We start from the raw sequence: 15800 nt of genomic DNA, 5'->3' as shown, positions 1-15800 counted from the left end.
TGCATGACAGTTGGTCTTCATCATCACAGTCATAGTTTGAGTTAACCTGCACGCAGCACCTTCGTAGGACCGTTAAGGTGCCCACTTAGTTCCTCACTGGAGCGTATTTATAAGTCACATTTATTAGTTTCATGTTCCCACTTGGTATTCTGAGAAATAAGAAGAGAACTCATTTTTTTCTAAATCCAGATTATGATCAGTTGGGTCTCGACAACAAGGATGTAGTCAGCATCATGATGGTGATAAGAATAGTTTTCCATACAACAACAGATTTGGTCCTCGAGGCTACGTGTCAGTCTCAGGTTCTTGGTACTGTGTGAAATGTATCTGTAGAACAAAGTATTAAAAGCTTTTATCGAATGCGAGGTTAGATTTGTAATCTTGCAAATGCTGCCACTAACAATTCTTTTCATTATTGAATAAGCAGAACAATTCTTTTCATCAGTAATGAAATCTGCCCAAAATAACGGTGAAAAATGGCCACTGCAATTTTCTCAGAACTCATTTCGCTTGTTATGTCCGACTAATAGTCCAGAACCCAAAGATATAAAAATCCTCAGAGAATGTTTGAAGTTTTTTGTTTAAGAAATTATTCAAACGATTAATCGAGTATAAAAATAGCTGGCGATTAACTCTCTCAGTAATGTAATTGATTGATTGAATAATCTTGTTTATATTATGATTCGATAGTACAGCTGCAACTAACCCTTACTTTTATTATTGATTAATCTGCCAATTCTTTTCTGGATTCTTTGTTCGGTCAATAAAACGTCTCAGTTTCTCAGAGCTGAAGATGAAGTCTACCGATAACTCGTTTTGTTCCATCAACAAAACCCAAAAATATCCAGTTTACAATGATATAAAACACAAAAAAATCAGCAAATCCTCACATTTAAGGATATGGAATCAGAAATTTAGCATTTCTGCTCGAAAGTGAAATCAAATGATCACTCCAATTTCAAAATATTTGCTAATTCATTTTCTGTTGACTGACTTATCGAGTAACTGACTAATCATTTCAGTTGTACGAGATGATTGCTGATTAAAGTTAATACCAATTAATTTAACAGAACTTTTTCTATGGCATAATTTAGCATTTGAGGATTTTGGCGTCTATTTTTTTGAAAAAATGTTTATATTTCTTGAAGTCATGGAATAAAAATATAATTATCTTATTGGTACTGAAACCCGGTAGCATGTCAGCTCTAGCATAAAAAGCTGTAATGGTCACAGTATGACTAAAATGAGAGTAGATACATCGTATAATAATGAGTTATTGCCTAGCCTAGTCCATAGTAGTAGCAACACAGGAAACAGCATTAACAATACTGAAAAATGGTATAAAAATGCATGATATACATTATAAATACCTCTGAAAATTCTTAGTTTTGATGATTTTGATGATTATTGGTTTGATTTTGTGTAAATGTTAACACTTGGATCCATCTATGATTGGAAGAGATGTTTCATTCTATTATTTCAACGCCCCAGATCTTGAAATACTGTGAGTCCCTTATCGACCAGACGTTACAAAAAGATCATAATTTAATTAGACATTTTTACAGTTACACAATTACAGAGCAGCGCGCGGTCTTGGTGATGTCGTCCGTATGTTGCACAGCCAGACAGGAGACGACAGTGATCAGCTTTATTTTGGAAAATTGAAGGTCTAGACGGTGAAGTCATGGAAATGAAGTCTCAGTTTCTCTATATCTGTTCAGTCCCCAGTCGATCTACAGTTAACACACGTTTACTACGGTTTGATAGTAAGTGTGGCTCCTTTTGCCTCCGTTGTCTTCCAGCATCAGAAACTTTTCTAACCGCTCTATGTGGTGTCGTGGTGTTTGTGGCACTCTGGCGCTCTCTGGTGAACATATGAGGTTAAGGAAGTTATTTCCAATTATTAACAACTGGATATAATATGATAATCAAGGTTTGAATGTTTTCAAAGGTGCAGCTGGTCGTGGATTTGTGCCACATGTATGGTTCTGTGTCATACTTTATGTAGTTTGTGTATTTATTGTTTTCAAAAGAGTGCAGAGGCCAGGACAAAATGCAGTCAGTACTTTAAGCCAGTTATTCAAGACATGTTTTATTACATAGTTCAGTCTTTCAGCTTTTTACATATATATAAAAAAAAACACACAATAGAAATCACAATGTTCACTCCTGACAGTAACAAAGGCACTGATGGTTACAGTACTAATGTCCTACAGTTAGCATTCTTGTTTGAAGTGGCATGCCCCATTTCTGACAGTGTTTACAAGCAGGAAATGTTTAAGAGCCAGTTCTTTAGACAAATATAAATCTACGTCAGACAAACTTTGATGATAAGATTTAGTGAATCGTACATGATATTTAATTTCAGGTTGCTTTTCCAGTTTTGTTAAATATCACTGACATTACGTTAAAAATGTCGTCCTCTGGAGCTGCCTGCAATCAACTTTATGTAGCTAAAACTAACTGCAACACAATAGAAGCCAATGTAAAAATATGTACAAAAATCCCTCATATTTTCATGTAAAACTAAAAGAGTTGAGAGGAAAAGGGTCGAGTAGTAGATCTTAAAATTTCACGAGTGATGGAGAACTGCACCTAACTTTACAACAGCCTGAACCTAAAACATGCTCAAGCTATTTGAACAGGTCAGACAGTGGACAACAGTAGTGCATTACGTAGAAGCAAATCAGGACCGTCGAGCTGTACATCTTAAAATCAACATATTTAAATTATGGATAACTATCGCTTGGTGGGATTGTAGGTCTGTCTGTAAAGGAGATTGGCAGTTTTAGTTGAGAGCTACCTAAAGTAGATGGAGTCATCATTCATCCGGTTGCTGTACACTTCATTCTACTGTTTTACAAGGACTGGCGAGTCATTGGTTAATGTTAGAGTAACGCTGCTCTGTAATTATTTTAATACTTCGTATCTGTGGTGGTTGTTTGGGTTAAAGATCAATATTAGTGACCCAACTGAGCGATTTTGCCTTTACAACAAATGTTACATCCTGTACACCAGAAAACTTCCAACTTATTGGCCTTAAAACCTGCTACCACTTTACATTTTCAGCTGCTGAGACAGAAATCAGTAAATTTAGCAACAAAGGGAGACAAAAATCTTAATTACACTAATATTATTCCAGCATTTTTTTCTAGTTATATCACACCTTTTCTTAGTATTCTTGCTAATCTGTGACTGGAGTCTATATTCTGCTTCTTTAATCTGTGATGCACTACAATGACAGAACTGGATTACTTTTGAACAGGTCTCTAAGTGCTGGCTCCTACTGGATTCATAAAAGGGATAGGAGTCATTGATTACATCATGCCCCCTTATCATAAAATGCCCTATATTATCCCGGTAAATCTCACATCAGGGCTCCACTGGCAGTCCAGTTACCAGCCAGTATATTCCAGCAGCCTCGTCTTGTCTCCTCTTCTGAGCTGTAGACATGTTTACGGTTCAGGACTACTGGGCCTGCGTCTTCATCTCCTGCCATTTCTTCCGCCTCAGACTGAGCTCTGCATCAGAGAAGGCTGCTGGGCCCCAGTTGGTGATCAGCTGCTGTCCCTTTGAACCTAGCGGGAAACATGTGAAGAGACTATTCACCACAGAGGTAGGTATACTTCACTGAAGGTGAGTTATTCATCCTGTGTGTAGTTGAGCTGATGGACAATCCTGCCGCGAGTAAAATCTTGTTAGATAAAGTGCACAAGGACATTTAGCACCTTACGACTGGTAAGTATGTATTTTAAGGAGCAGGAGAGTTTTAAAATGAAGGATGGTCTAGTCTAATTATTATAATAGCTTCTTGATTTACTACAGGGAAAATAGCTGATTTAATCACATTATTTACCGCCCAGTGAAAGCATGTTTTAATTTAGGTGCAAACATAAAAATCATTTAGTCACTTAGTAAATCAGGGGATGTTATTTGTATCACAAAACTGAGGATTAAAATTTACCTACAGAGTGAACTCTCCCTTTCTCTCATAAACACCTACATTTTGCTAATTTACTGTCACATCCTGGCTGTTAAATCCATTTTTCCGCATTGCATTTGAAGCAGCCCTATCATTGTCTGTAGGCATCGACCAACCTTAACCCCCGAAATCTCACCGGGCACGTCTGGGTCGCATTCTGGCTTCATATCCCACCAGGGGCATTGCAGAAGCAGAAGAAGAGTGTTTTTCCTGGCTGATTGGTTTACTTCAGCTCAGATTTTGCTGATTCTACCATGTACAATTAACAGGGTGTTTTATTTTGAAATCTGACCGAATTCTCTTTGCCATGTCTTCGTTTGACAAGCCAAATGCCATGCCGCTTCTGGTGGAATTTGAAGCATCAACTACAGTCGGCTTCGGTGGCCGCATCACAGCCAGAGCCGATGCAGACGCTCCCGGTGGGATGTAGCCTTAATGCAAGATGCATTGTAAAACGGCAAGTCAGAGCTACAGTCCTTGAGTCCCATTTTCACTTTTTTGGATACAAATGACTAATTCTGTTTTAATGGGAGATCAGTTTTCTTAATGTTTTTAATGTTCCCATCACTTTAAATAATGGACAGACTCTTAATTGTGTTTACAGAAAGCCGAACAGATCAAATACACACAATTTTCAACATGTCAACAGCACATTAGCCACACACACACAATGTGTTGTCAACACGATAGGAATGTGCTGATTTTTCACACACTGAGAACTTGTCAGCACATTGACACCATTTTATCAACGTGCTGAAAAGTTGTCGAAGTGTCCTTGGGCAAGACACTGAACCCCAACTTGCTCCTTGCTCCATGGCTTCAGTGTGTGAATGAGTATGAAAGAATAGTCTTCTCCATAAATTACATCCCTCCTGTATGAATGATGTGTGAATGGGTGAATGAGGATGTCATGTAAAGGGCTTTGAGTACTTGAAATAACTAGAAAGGCGCTATACAAATACAGACCATTTACCATTTGATTACATTTGATGGATAATGTTGATAACATTAAGAACGTCAACATATCAGCGTGTGAAAAATCAGCAATATGTTGACCGTAGATTGTTAATGAATTCTCAACATGTTGAAAATGGCGTGTTTGAAATTTTGGGCTTCCCACAGGTGTAAACATAGAGAGGTGAGCGCTACTACGTGCTGTGTTGACAAGTCATTTATCAATGCTTCAGTTACTTTCCATTTAAGATAATAATTGCAATCTTAAGCTGCACTTGAGCCTCGTATCAAATCGAGTATGAGCTGTGCAGCCATTTTAAATTCTTTACCCTTATACTAGAAGAGTTTGTACAGACTGATAAATTCTATTAAAGTCGTCATTTTGCTTCGTAGTAAACAACATTCTTGATATTAAGCCTCCAGCCAAGAGTATCTGTGGAATTTAGTTATCTCATTGTTATGTTTCCTCCCTCCAGCCTTTTCACATTTTTGTTTGGCTGTAACTTGCTTTGAGGGAGCATAGTTGGCTGAGAGAGTATGACAAGAGAGTCTCAGGTTTAACAAGAGCCAAGTTATTTCTCCTCTACTAATTTTACTAATGAAATCTTTTGGGAAATTAGCGGGACGAAGGCGCCATTAAATTTATTCATGGCAGGAGTCAGTTTGTAGCTTCAGGGAGAAAACTGTTCAAGCAAATACCATGTGGTGCTCTGAATCCCTGTAAATGTGTGTCTAATAAAAACATCACCTTCAACAGTTACCTTTAGCTCTGTACATGTAGCAAACATTACACCACTGTGCTGTACCTAATTATCTATTCAAATGTGGACAGATTCATCTCTTTTGCAATCCTTTCCAACAACCAGTGGTGCAATAACAGCCAGATGATGTTATAATTTGTCAAAATGACACTCCTTTTCTTTTAAGACTCTGCCTCACTGATGCAGCACTTTATTTTGTGGTTAAAGCTCCTCCATGTCTGTTATTGTCAGTGTGAACTAGCACAACACTTTTCAGTCACTTGGCAAACCTCAATAACAGTTCAGTGATGCCAAAATACAGTTCACTAGTTCCTGTGCTGTCAGTACAACATTTAGGAAGAAACAATACTGTGTTTTTAAAAATGAACAAAAGCTCTTTGATGTTTTGTTTAAACAGGCGATGGTAAGATGCGTCTCTAACTGCGCTTTAAAAGTTCCCCCCAACTTGTAAAGCGCAGTTAGAGACGCAACGTCATACATGGACGAGATTTATTCCTCTTCAGCGGCAGTGAACGCAACACAACACCAATAACTGTGCTACAGTTAGTTTACGAAGATATTTAGGGCTGACAAACAGCATGGCTATGACTAATGCCTGATGCCTACTCATGTGGGGCTCCTTGAATCCTTAATTTTGAATTCTTTAATTGTTGGGACTAATTAAAGAGCTTGGTCTAGACCTGCTCTTTATGGCAAGTGTCCTGAGATCCATCAGACTCCAGCAGTCTGACAGTAGCTGCTCATGGCTGGTTAGCTCTAAGGGCAGAAACACAGTTTAAGCAGGGACGGGAACGTAAATGACATCTATTCTGTCAGATTCAAATCCTGGTGGGAGCTTTACCAACGCTTTTAGGCCAATGTTTCTATCTTATATTATTATGTAGTATGTAAGCAAGCAAGTCGAAATCACACCTATAATTTCAGCCATGTGGCAATTCAGTCCAGGAAAGGTGGACTTCATGAGTAACAATGAAAACTATTATGAAAAGTGCTTTTTGGATATAGAATACATTACACAGCTTCATCTGTCTGATAAAGTCATGGATTTTTCTCAATCAGGCATTTAGAGAGAGCCTCAAGGCTTGAGCAAGAGGCAACAGGGGTGAGTTAAAATGCAATAATAACGAGGAAAACTGATTTAGCTCTTTTACACTCTACATCACTGATGGATTTTATTTTGCCTTCGAAGCCTTTCTTAGAGTCCACGAATACATTTTTGCATTAATTTCATCGTTTAACTTTGTTAGAGAGCGAATTCTGCAGCCTGTTTTATTAAGTCTGACCGTGATCGAGCACCGAATGACCGCAGAATAAGTTGGGACTCTCAATAAGCTTTATTTATCAACGCAGTTGGCATGAATGAACATGTTGAGAGGAGTTACAGCTTCGCTTTTTCTTCATTCACACTGAACCTGTTTAAGATTTTCAGTTTACTGAAATTATTTAATTTTCTTTGTGCATAAGAGCTGATGATTGAGTTAATGCATCTATTGTAGTGATTTTATAAAGGCAGGAGAAGACAAATTTAACCCCTTTTATGGACATATTTAATCTTGTGTTGCTGTGGCCTTCACATTATTCACTTCAGACTCATTTAATGTTACTTGGTGAGTCTGCCATTGTGACTTTTATGTAAAAGTGACTGTTAATTAAAGCATCACATTTACATAAAGAGGTGCATGTAGTAAATACATTAAATGGCTGAAATAAATACGTACTTATGGTTTAAAGCTAATTCTAACCTTAAGCCTAAAGCTGAATCTTACTCCTCAACCTCGGTTTGGTCCTCACAGAGACAGAAGTACAGACGGACGGTGGTTCGTGTGCTGCAGTTACCTGGTTGAATGAGCCGTAACAAGCCCTCGTGTTCGGCCACCTTGTGCTTCCAGCTCTTTGTGTTGTTAGTCGCGTCTTCCAGCTTCTTTGCCACCGTCTGTCCCACACAAGGACACAAAACACAGCTATTAATAGATAACAAAATACCAGGATCAATAAATAACATGTAATGATTATTAGCTTCCATGTATGAGCCTCTATCACGTCTCCCATCCAGAAGTTATATAGTGACACCATGTGGTAAAGAAAGGAACTTCTTTACTAAGAACTGATATCTTTTAATAAATGTGTGGCTATTTCCTGGCATATTACTTCACTTAACCTTAAAATCTTAATTGTTTACACTGAAAACATCCTAAACAACAATAATGATGGTTTCCATGGATACCAGATCTGATAAAAAAAAAAAAGGTAAACAGTGTTGGTCATTATAGCTGCAGAGCCTTTAACATTAGCGCACATTTTCTTTTTAAAACTTATTAATATATATATTGAGCCGTGGTGCAACTGGAGTTTGGCATTAAAAGGAAAATAATGTCTGTGAATATTTTATGTTGCTTTTCATCACTTCACACTCTGCTAAAGATGCACACGTCCTCCCAGCTCACTGTCGATGGTTTGGAACAGTGCTGGGAGGAACTTTTGAACCAACAATGGATGTTTCTCATCATACAGAAACATACAAAATACTTGATAGATTAAATCAATAGTTATGTGCAGCTCAGCCTGTTCCACTGAGGAGTCTGCTGGTGCCTACTGACCCATACTGTGATATAGTTTACTGTAAATTCAGCAACAAACACATGACCCTTGCAGACCATTTTCTGCTGCTAGTCCCATCACCACCCACCACTAGGACCCTCAGCTGACCTGGTACTGCTCCAGCGCCCCCTGCCGCTCTTGCTCCAGCAGGTCCAGTTGTTTCATGGTGGCCTGCAGGGCCTTCTCCTTGGCCACACGTTCCCTCTCCAGCTCCTGTTTCTCAGCCTCCGTCTCTGAGATGGCGCGCTGCTGCTGCAGGTGGATCTGCTCCAGCTCTGTCCTCTTTGCAGCCTCCTCCTCCAGCAACCTGCTCCACACACACACACACATTAACATGGGTGAATATATGTGTATTAATTCTGTATATATGTTGTCATTTCCAACTGGTCTGGGCCCTGAATTTAGTGTCAAATAAACCCTGAGCCATATATTATTCCCTAACCTGAGCACCATGTGTGCAGACATACATTTTCCAGGTTCATTCTTAGTAGGGACATTAGCTGCTGCACAATCCCAGCAGTTTGGCGTTTCCCACCATCATTAAAACATTAAACTTTAAAGCCAAGAGACACTGAAAGTAATGAATGTATCAAATGATGTCAACCCTAATATCTAAATCTAAAATTTGTGAAAGAGGATGTAAAATGTTAACCCAAAATAAGCAACTACTGTGAAACTCAGAGGTAAATGGAGGTGGTTACTTCATGTCAGCAGGTGGTGCTCTAGTGCAGTTATGGCCTGTGGGTTTTAAGATGATGTTTTTTGATATTTTGATTAAAGAAGAGAGGAATTAAGCTAACATTTAAATTGTTTGATCACGCTGCACCTTGCACATGGGAGCAGCAGTGATGCTACTGGCAAAATTTAGGCTGCAAATACAAAAGGAAAAGTTGGCTCAGTGCACATAATGACAATAAATACCTCTGCAAATTTCCTTGTGTCTCTTACTTTTCCAGCTAAAGGGCTGTTTTATTACTACATCTCCACTTCCGATGAAGCACACTTGTTAATACTTTATTTTACAGTATTGTAAAACAACTGTCTACCACAGAAAATGTTGCTTAACTATTTGCTACATCCCAACACACAAATAACTAAAATCCAGCCTAAACCCAAGCCCAGAAATCTGTAAACTAATGTTCACACTGTTGTACGCTTTACATTAACTTAATCTGGTGTGGAGGATGAATGGACAGGCCTTGTTGGTCTGTGATAAAACCATGCAGTACATGGCCAATATTACTTAACGACAAAAGGCTAAACGCTGTGTTTCTAGCACTGGTTTCTTTAAGGCTGTGTATTCAGTACACTGTTACTGACTACTGGTAAGTCAAACGTGAGGTGGAAAGTAAATGTCAGCAGAGAGGAAGGAAGGACAAGGGAGGAAATGAGGTGGAGAGAGGGAAGTAGACGTTGAATGTCTGGCTGTGTGTGTGACTCTTAGGGGGGAAAAAAAGTAGATCGTTTTATGTTAAAGATTCCTGTAGACAGTTTGAAGTAAAGTAAGTTGTCCCATATATGGAGCAGACAACAACTGGCTGTTAACAGCAGTTTGATACATCTGCAGAATTTGGTATTTATCTTACCTAACATTATGTATGTATGTTAATGTATTAATGTCTTTGTGAACTAACAGGTTCTTAAAAGGATTATTTGAATATTTTTTAAGTGGGGCAGTATGACGTAGCGGTCAGTGTATTACTTGCAGTAGATGGCGATTGGTACGCCCCCCCAATTAGGAGAAGCAGACAGTGGCATAGCATAGTGCTGTGGACAGGTCAGCAGGAAAACATATTTTAGCCCCCTAGAAAAAAGGCCCACTTAGAAAAATCACCATCCGTTTAAGAATACACTATACCAAGAATATTTTCACCACTTTAAATTGCCGTGGACATAGAGAAACTGATGGGGAACTGAAGCCGTTCCCTTCAAAGCCACCAGACTCCATTTATAAAAGCGGTAATTTTACCTCGCAGCACACAGGGGTTGCAAATCTATCGCTGCCTCTATTGGTTAGCGTGCTTGTCTTATTGTGTAACTTTGGATCTGAACTAACGATTTAGAACATCAAACTAATGTGATAGAGAACACAGGAGTTCGCTGTACTACCACTACCTTGATAAATTAACTGAGGTAAAATTACTGTTTTTGTCAGTGGAGTCTGGTGGCTTTGAAACGATTAAAAGAACTGCTTCAGTTCCCCGTTGAAAGGTCTCATGGTGCACTCCACCACCACCAGGGGTGTGCTGACTGCAATCTACTGTAGGTATACATTGACTAGGGATAAATTCAACATAAAAAAATCCAAACAATCCTGTTGTGTTTCATCGCAGTGAACTACACGGGACAAAAAACTGCTCTCTGTGGCTACGCTCCATGTGTGTTTCCTATTCTGAATCGTTTCCCCTGCTGTTGGTACACATGGTACTTTGTTAACTTTCTGCACTGCCGTTATTTGCAGTTCATCGTATTGAAATGGAGAGAAAACCACCAACAATTGGCTCAAACTAGCAGCAAGAGGGGACATTTAGCCACAAGTTTTTGTATCAAGAGTGAAGAAGAAAACAGTTATAGCATCACTGTGTTTTTTTAAGCATGTGACTCTTGTGGCAACATTCAGTCAAGTTAAGAGTAAAGCAGTTTCCTGTCCTTTAGTGCGTCACTAGTATTTATTCTCATTGATTTTAGCTGCTGTTTTATCTTAACCTGCTGGTTTCTGGCTACCTAACAGCAACCGAGACAACAAGTGTCTCTCCCTCCTCCTCCTCCTCTCTTTCTGTTGACTGACCGTCCCTGCAGCTTGCGGACAGCCTCCTCGTCCTGTCTGGCACGCCTCTCGTCCTCCAAAGCGTCCTCCAGTTGACCGTACATGTCCTCCAGCTCCCGAACCCGCTGCAGGTACTGCTCCACCTCAGTGGACTTCTGGGCCACCTGCTCCTCCATCTGCTGCCGTACCTGTTGAACCGGGTTATACAGAGAAAGACTTTATCAGGAACATCAACACTCCTGCTGAGCAGTTTTATTTAACAAGTGGTTCCACAGGAATGCATCTGACTGGGCTGACAGTCACTTTAAAAGCTTCATTAGCATTGTGGCCCAATAAGCAATCTTACGTTTCTAATCAACAACAAAATTTAAATGTTCTGATATTTTAATAATTAGAAAACGAATTGCAAATGAAAATAATTCATTGTTGCAGGTCTATGAGGAATGATTTAGGGATGTTTTATGTTTTTAACCATTTTAAATGTGCCTGTTTAATCTGTCAATGTTACATTTAATGTATAAATATGTATTGAGGCTTGGGTTTATTGTACTATTTCCATTCATCGATGTAACAAAATAACAAGCCATGAAGTCACTGATGGATGGATCATCTACTGGTGCACCACATCCACGCTGTGCACTGAGCGTGTGGAGATGTGATCACCAGAGGCAGTGAAGCACAATATACACACCCTTTTTAGTGGTTATGTTTACATACCTTATAGTAACTAGTACCTGTCTCCAGTTCCAATGTCTGTTGATATTTACTAAGCTGCTTCAAACATTTCTTCACCACAGTGTTTTATTAAATATGGAGGTCAAGACATCAACACGCTGTCCTTCACCCTGAGCTGCAGTGATGTCTTTAAGCCTGTTTCAAGCTCTGAGTATCTTTTTCACATTTCATTTAACTCAGTGCCTGCAGATAAATGTTAAATTTGAATATTGTACACGACTCACACACCCTAAAAACACCAAAAAAAGAGGAAGTTGTATTTAAGTTGCTCTTGCTCCACCACTTGCTCTGATGTAATGACATAGTAGAAAAAGACAAGTGATGTACCATTTTCTCTCTCTCCAGGTCCATCCTGTAGCGGTCCTGAAGCTCAGTTTGGGTCTGAAGGCGCCTTCGCTCCTCCTCTGCAGCATTCGCCGCTGACTCCTCCAGAGCCTGGACAAAAGAAAACAGACGGCAGTCAGAAGAAAGAAAGAAAAAAGGTCAAACATACGCAGTAGATTAAAGCACATTCAAAAACACCACCTTCTCTAACTGGGTTTTAACCTTGAAATTTAGGGGAAATACAAAATAAAGGTTAAAGCATATATATTGACGTCATGGGGGGAATTACACTGTAGTTATTTTAATCTGACGGCCAAGAAGGAAGCTGTAGCCTGCAGCATAAACAGAAGTTCATGTCTTAATTCTAAGAAAAATCATTTTAATTGAATACCATTATTTAAAGGAAAAAGACATCCAAGCTCGAAAGAGGAAGTTTGAGTCAGTTTCTTTCTACGAAAAGCCAACTTAGGTTATTTTAAAAAAGGCAGGCGACAGATTGAGATAAATTGTGATGGAAAAGAGAGATTAAGAGATTTCACTTCACTTCATTAAAAGGATTAGTGCAGAGTCAAAAAAATAGTTCCTCCATATTCCTCCATTGAGATCTATCTTAACCTCAGATTTGTGCTTAACCTGCAAAAATGTATTATAAAACTGGACTAAATCAGTTCATCAGATCAAAACCCCAGCAAGTAAACCTTTAAAAACATTTAGTGCGACATCTATAAAGTACATTCAGATAAGCTTTTATCTATCAACTTTGATAGATGAAGTTAGCGGTTGTTTCATAAGCAGAGGCTGCTGCAGACATGGGTCCCACCACCATGTTGTTATTACTGGCTTAATTGAGTCACCGCATTTATAGGAGATACACGATGTGTCAGAAGTCTTTACTTGTATCTATATTTGAACTAGTGAGAAACCTGAACTCAGTTTGTGGTCCTGTGTGCGGTGGATCATTTTTTGTTGTTTACTTTGTATCTCTCTTCCTGTTGTTGTTGATTTATCCATTTAAAAACCCCTTAACATGTGATCTCAGTAGCTTTCAGTTACACAGAAGTAAAAATGTTGTTTTATACATTAAAGCAGATTTAATAGGAGAAATTAATCTTAATTAATGCTAATTAATTAAGTCGTGTGGTGAGTTGAGCTGTAACCTCATGATGACTCCTGCCACCCAGCTGTGAACCGTCTCAAGACTGCGACAGTCTACTACTTATAGCAGCATAGTGTGAGAGCCACAGTGTCTAGTGTGTGTGTGTGTGTGTGTGTGTGTGTGAGCCCAGAGATCACTGTAGACGATCCTCTCTCCCCGTCTGTGTGGCCATACATTCATTGTGCATTCATGCAGCCATCTATGTGAGATGGGACTTTTCACCTCAATGGCAGATTGTTGTGCATTCATGGGAGAGCCAGATAAAGAGACTGTTGTTCTCTGCTGCTCTGTGTGTTACACAACGACGGTGTTTGACTGACTGTTGCGTCTCGCTGTTTGTCACAATCCTGCAGACGGCGGCCACATGCCTCGTACTGTAAGAATAACCTGGTGTCTGTGTTTTAGTTCAGGTGAGGTGTAAAATCCTCCGAGGAGATTTCTCTGATCCCCTGTGAGATTATTAAAAGCTAAAACTAAGCGTTTTATTGTTTGTAGCTTCGTTCGACCGAGATATCAATGCCAATGATGAATTAACGATAAGGGTGCTATAAATAGTTGTGGAGCAGAAATGAGACTAAAACAGAGCCACGCGTACGCTCAGCTTTATAATTCAGAAAAGAACTAACATGCATATTTCTAGTTTTAGTCCACAGTTTTATGCATCTGGCCGCATGACTTCATCATTAAGTACCTGACAAACTCTGATAATATTGTAAATACGCTCAGTGGCCACTTTATTAGGGACACCAGTACAGTTTAACATAATCCAAGACAACAACCATTAGAGGTGGAAGAACTATTCAGATCCTTTACTTAAGTAAAAGTGCCAATACCACTATGTGAAAATACTGTAAAAAAATAATGTACTTAAAGTATCTAAAGTAAAAATATAAAAGTAAAAAGGCTCCTGTCAGTGTTTTACTATTATATATGATAGTTTTGGACATTTTACTGCTGTAGATGTTTAAAGTTGTGCTAATTTTTATCCTGTTTGGTTGTTTAATCTACAGCAACTCATCACGGTCAATCAGATCATCGTATGTTTGTAGTGTGCCCTTAAAGGAACACTTCGTCCTTTATTGGAAAGGTTTAAAACTACAACATTTAGTGATTCGTGGTTTTCTCTGGACAGGCAGCATGTGAATTGCTCTCAGATAAATGTAGTGGAGTAAAAACTACAACGTTTGGCTCTAAAATGTATTGAAGTAGTCGTATAAACTCATGCAAAGTACCTGAAGTGTGTACTTACTCTGTATATATTGAACTATGTTGTAGTAGGACTGACCTGCGTTATACTGAGAGGCGTTTTAAATAGTTTGCCCGTTTTAAAAACCTTAGAGGAAGAATGTTTCAGTATTATGTAGTCCAGCTCTGAATCATAGCAGTTAAACATGTCAACACCACGTGATGTTTTAATCGCCTGTATGACATCAGCTCTCTGCTCTTTGTGAAGCCGACGCTTCCTGTTAACCTCGGCGTGATTTACCGTATTAACAGGAAGCAGCCGATCGTCATCAGCATTCGGGAAAACACACGTGATCCCTGAATATTCACACGACCAGTCGGTCCGCTGTGTCAACAGATAAGTGTGAGTCAGGTTTAGGGAGATTGACTGGAAAAACATGTTTAATGGAGACTAATGTCGCCCCTCTGCCCCTTTCCTGGTTCAATCCACATTCCTCTGTTTGCAGCAAGCGACAGACTATTCATTAGCCGGAGGGTGGAGCTCATCTATTATTGGTATTCATGAGCTGGCTGCGAGTTTCAGATGAGACCCGACACAGTTTTTAGGTGACCTACTTTAACTGTTGTGTGAAACAGAGTGTGTGTGTGACAGAGATCACTGTCAAATCTTACACTTCTAAACGGCAGATAATGTATGTCATTGTCAAGTTTGTGGGATTTTGAAAGTGTGAAAAGTGTCGGATGTTGTTGAGTCAGCTTTGAGGCTTCAGCTGTAGTTACCTCATCTGTCTGTCTATATCTATATATAGTATTTCCTTTTGGGAAATGTTGTTTTCTTCCTCTGATGTCCAGAATTAATAAGCTCATTAGCAGAAAAGGATTTCATATGTGACGTGTAGAAGAAACAGGCACCTGTTCATTCACAAAGCTCTGCTGCTGAAGCCACCTCACATCTCTTCTCTCTTTTAAATCCACATCCGCACTAACATTGGCAGAACTGGGTTCAGGTATTGATGCACCTTCTCACCACCTGCAGTGAGGAGTTGAGCTAAAAGTCTACAGAGCTGACAGAAACTCCTCCTCTCCTGTTTGAGGCTGTTAACTCTGCTTGTGTCAAGAGGTGCAGTATGAGTGGAGATCCAGTGAGTTTTCCTTCCAGCTGAGGAAGTTTTCCTGATAAAGAACAGAACAGACACTTTGAATCCGAAAAGCTGAGTCAGCTGTGAAAAAATGACTGCACGAGACGCACCGTCTGCACCGCTTCACTATTCAGGAACAACCTGTCTTCATGCCTGATCCTGTGAGGGGAATGTCTCCTTCCTTTTTTTTATACAGAGT

At 39.3% G+C, this 15800-nt stretch overlaps 1 protein-coding gene across 1 annotated transcript in view; it reads right to left on the bottom strand.

Annotated features, from left to right (window-relative positions):
* Positions 1 to 2073: 2073 nt before the first annotated feature.
* swap70b (switching B cell complex subunit SWAP70b) overlaps positions 2074 to 15800 on the bottom strand; it is a 28198-nt gene continuing 14471 nt past the window's right edge. The window contains exons 8-12 of the mRNA XM_070831154.1: positions 12125 to 12232; positions 11084 to 11250; positions 8404 to 8602; positions 7534 to 7630; positions 2074 to 3578 (exon numbers count right to left, since the gene is read on the bottom strand). Of these exons, the coding sequence (XP_070687255.1) occupies positions 3469 to 3578; positions 7534 to 7630; positions 8404 to 8602; positions 11084 to 11250; positions 12125 to 12232 (681 nt within the window). The 3' untranslated portion in view covers positions 2074 to 3468. The remainder of the gene's footprint in view (positions 3579 to 7533; positions 7631 to 8403; positions 8603 to 11083; positions 11251 to 12124; positions 12233 to 15800) is intronic.

This window comes from Pempheris klunzingeri, chromosome 5 (assembly GCF_042242105.1).
Source record: "Pempheris klunzingeri isolate RE-2024b chromosome 5, fPemKlu1.hap1, whole genome shotgun sequence".
NCBI classification, from domain to species: Eukaryota; Metazoa; Chordata; class Actinopteri; order Acropomatiformes; family Pempheridae; genus Pempheris; species Pempheris klunzingeri.
The sequence above is the reverse complement of the archived record's forward strand: the minus strand, read 5'-3'. Positions and strand labels throughout refer to the sequence as shown.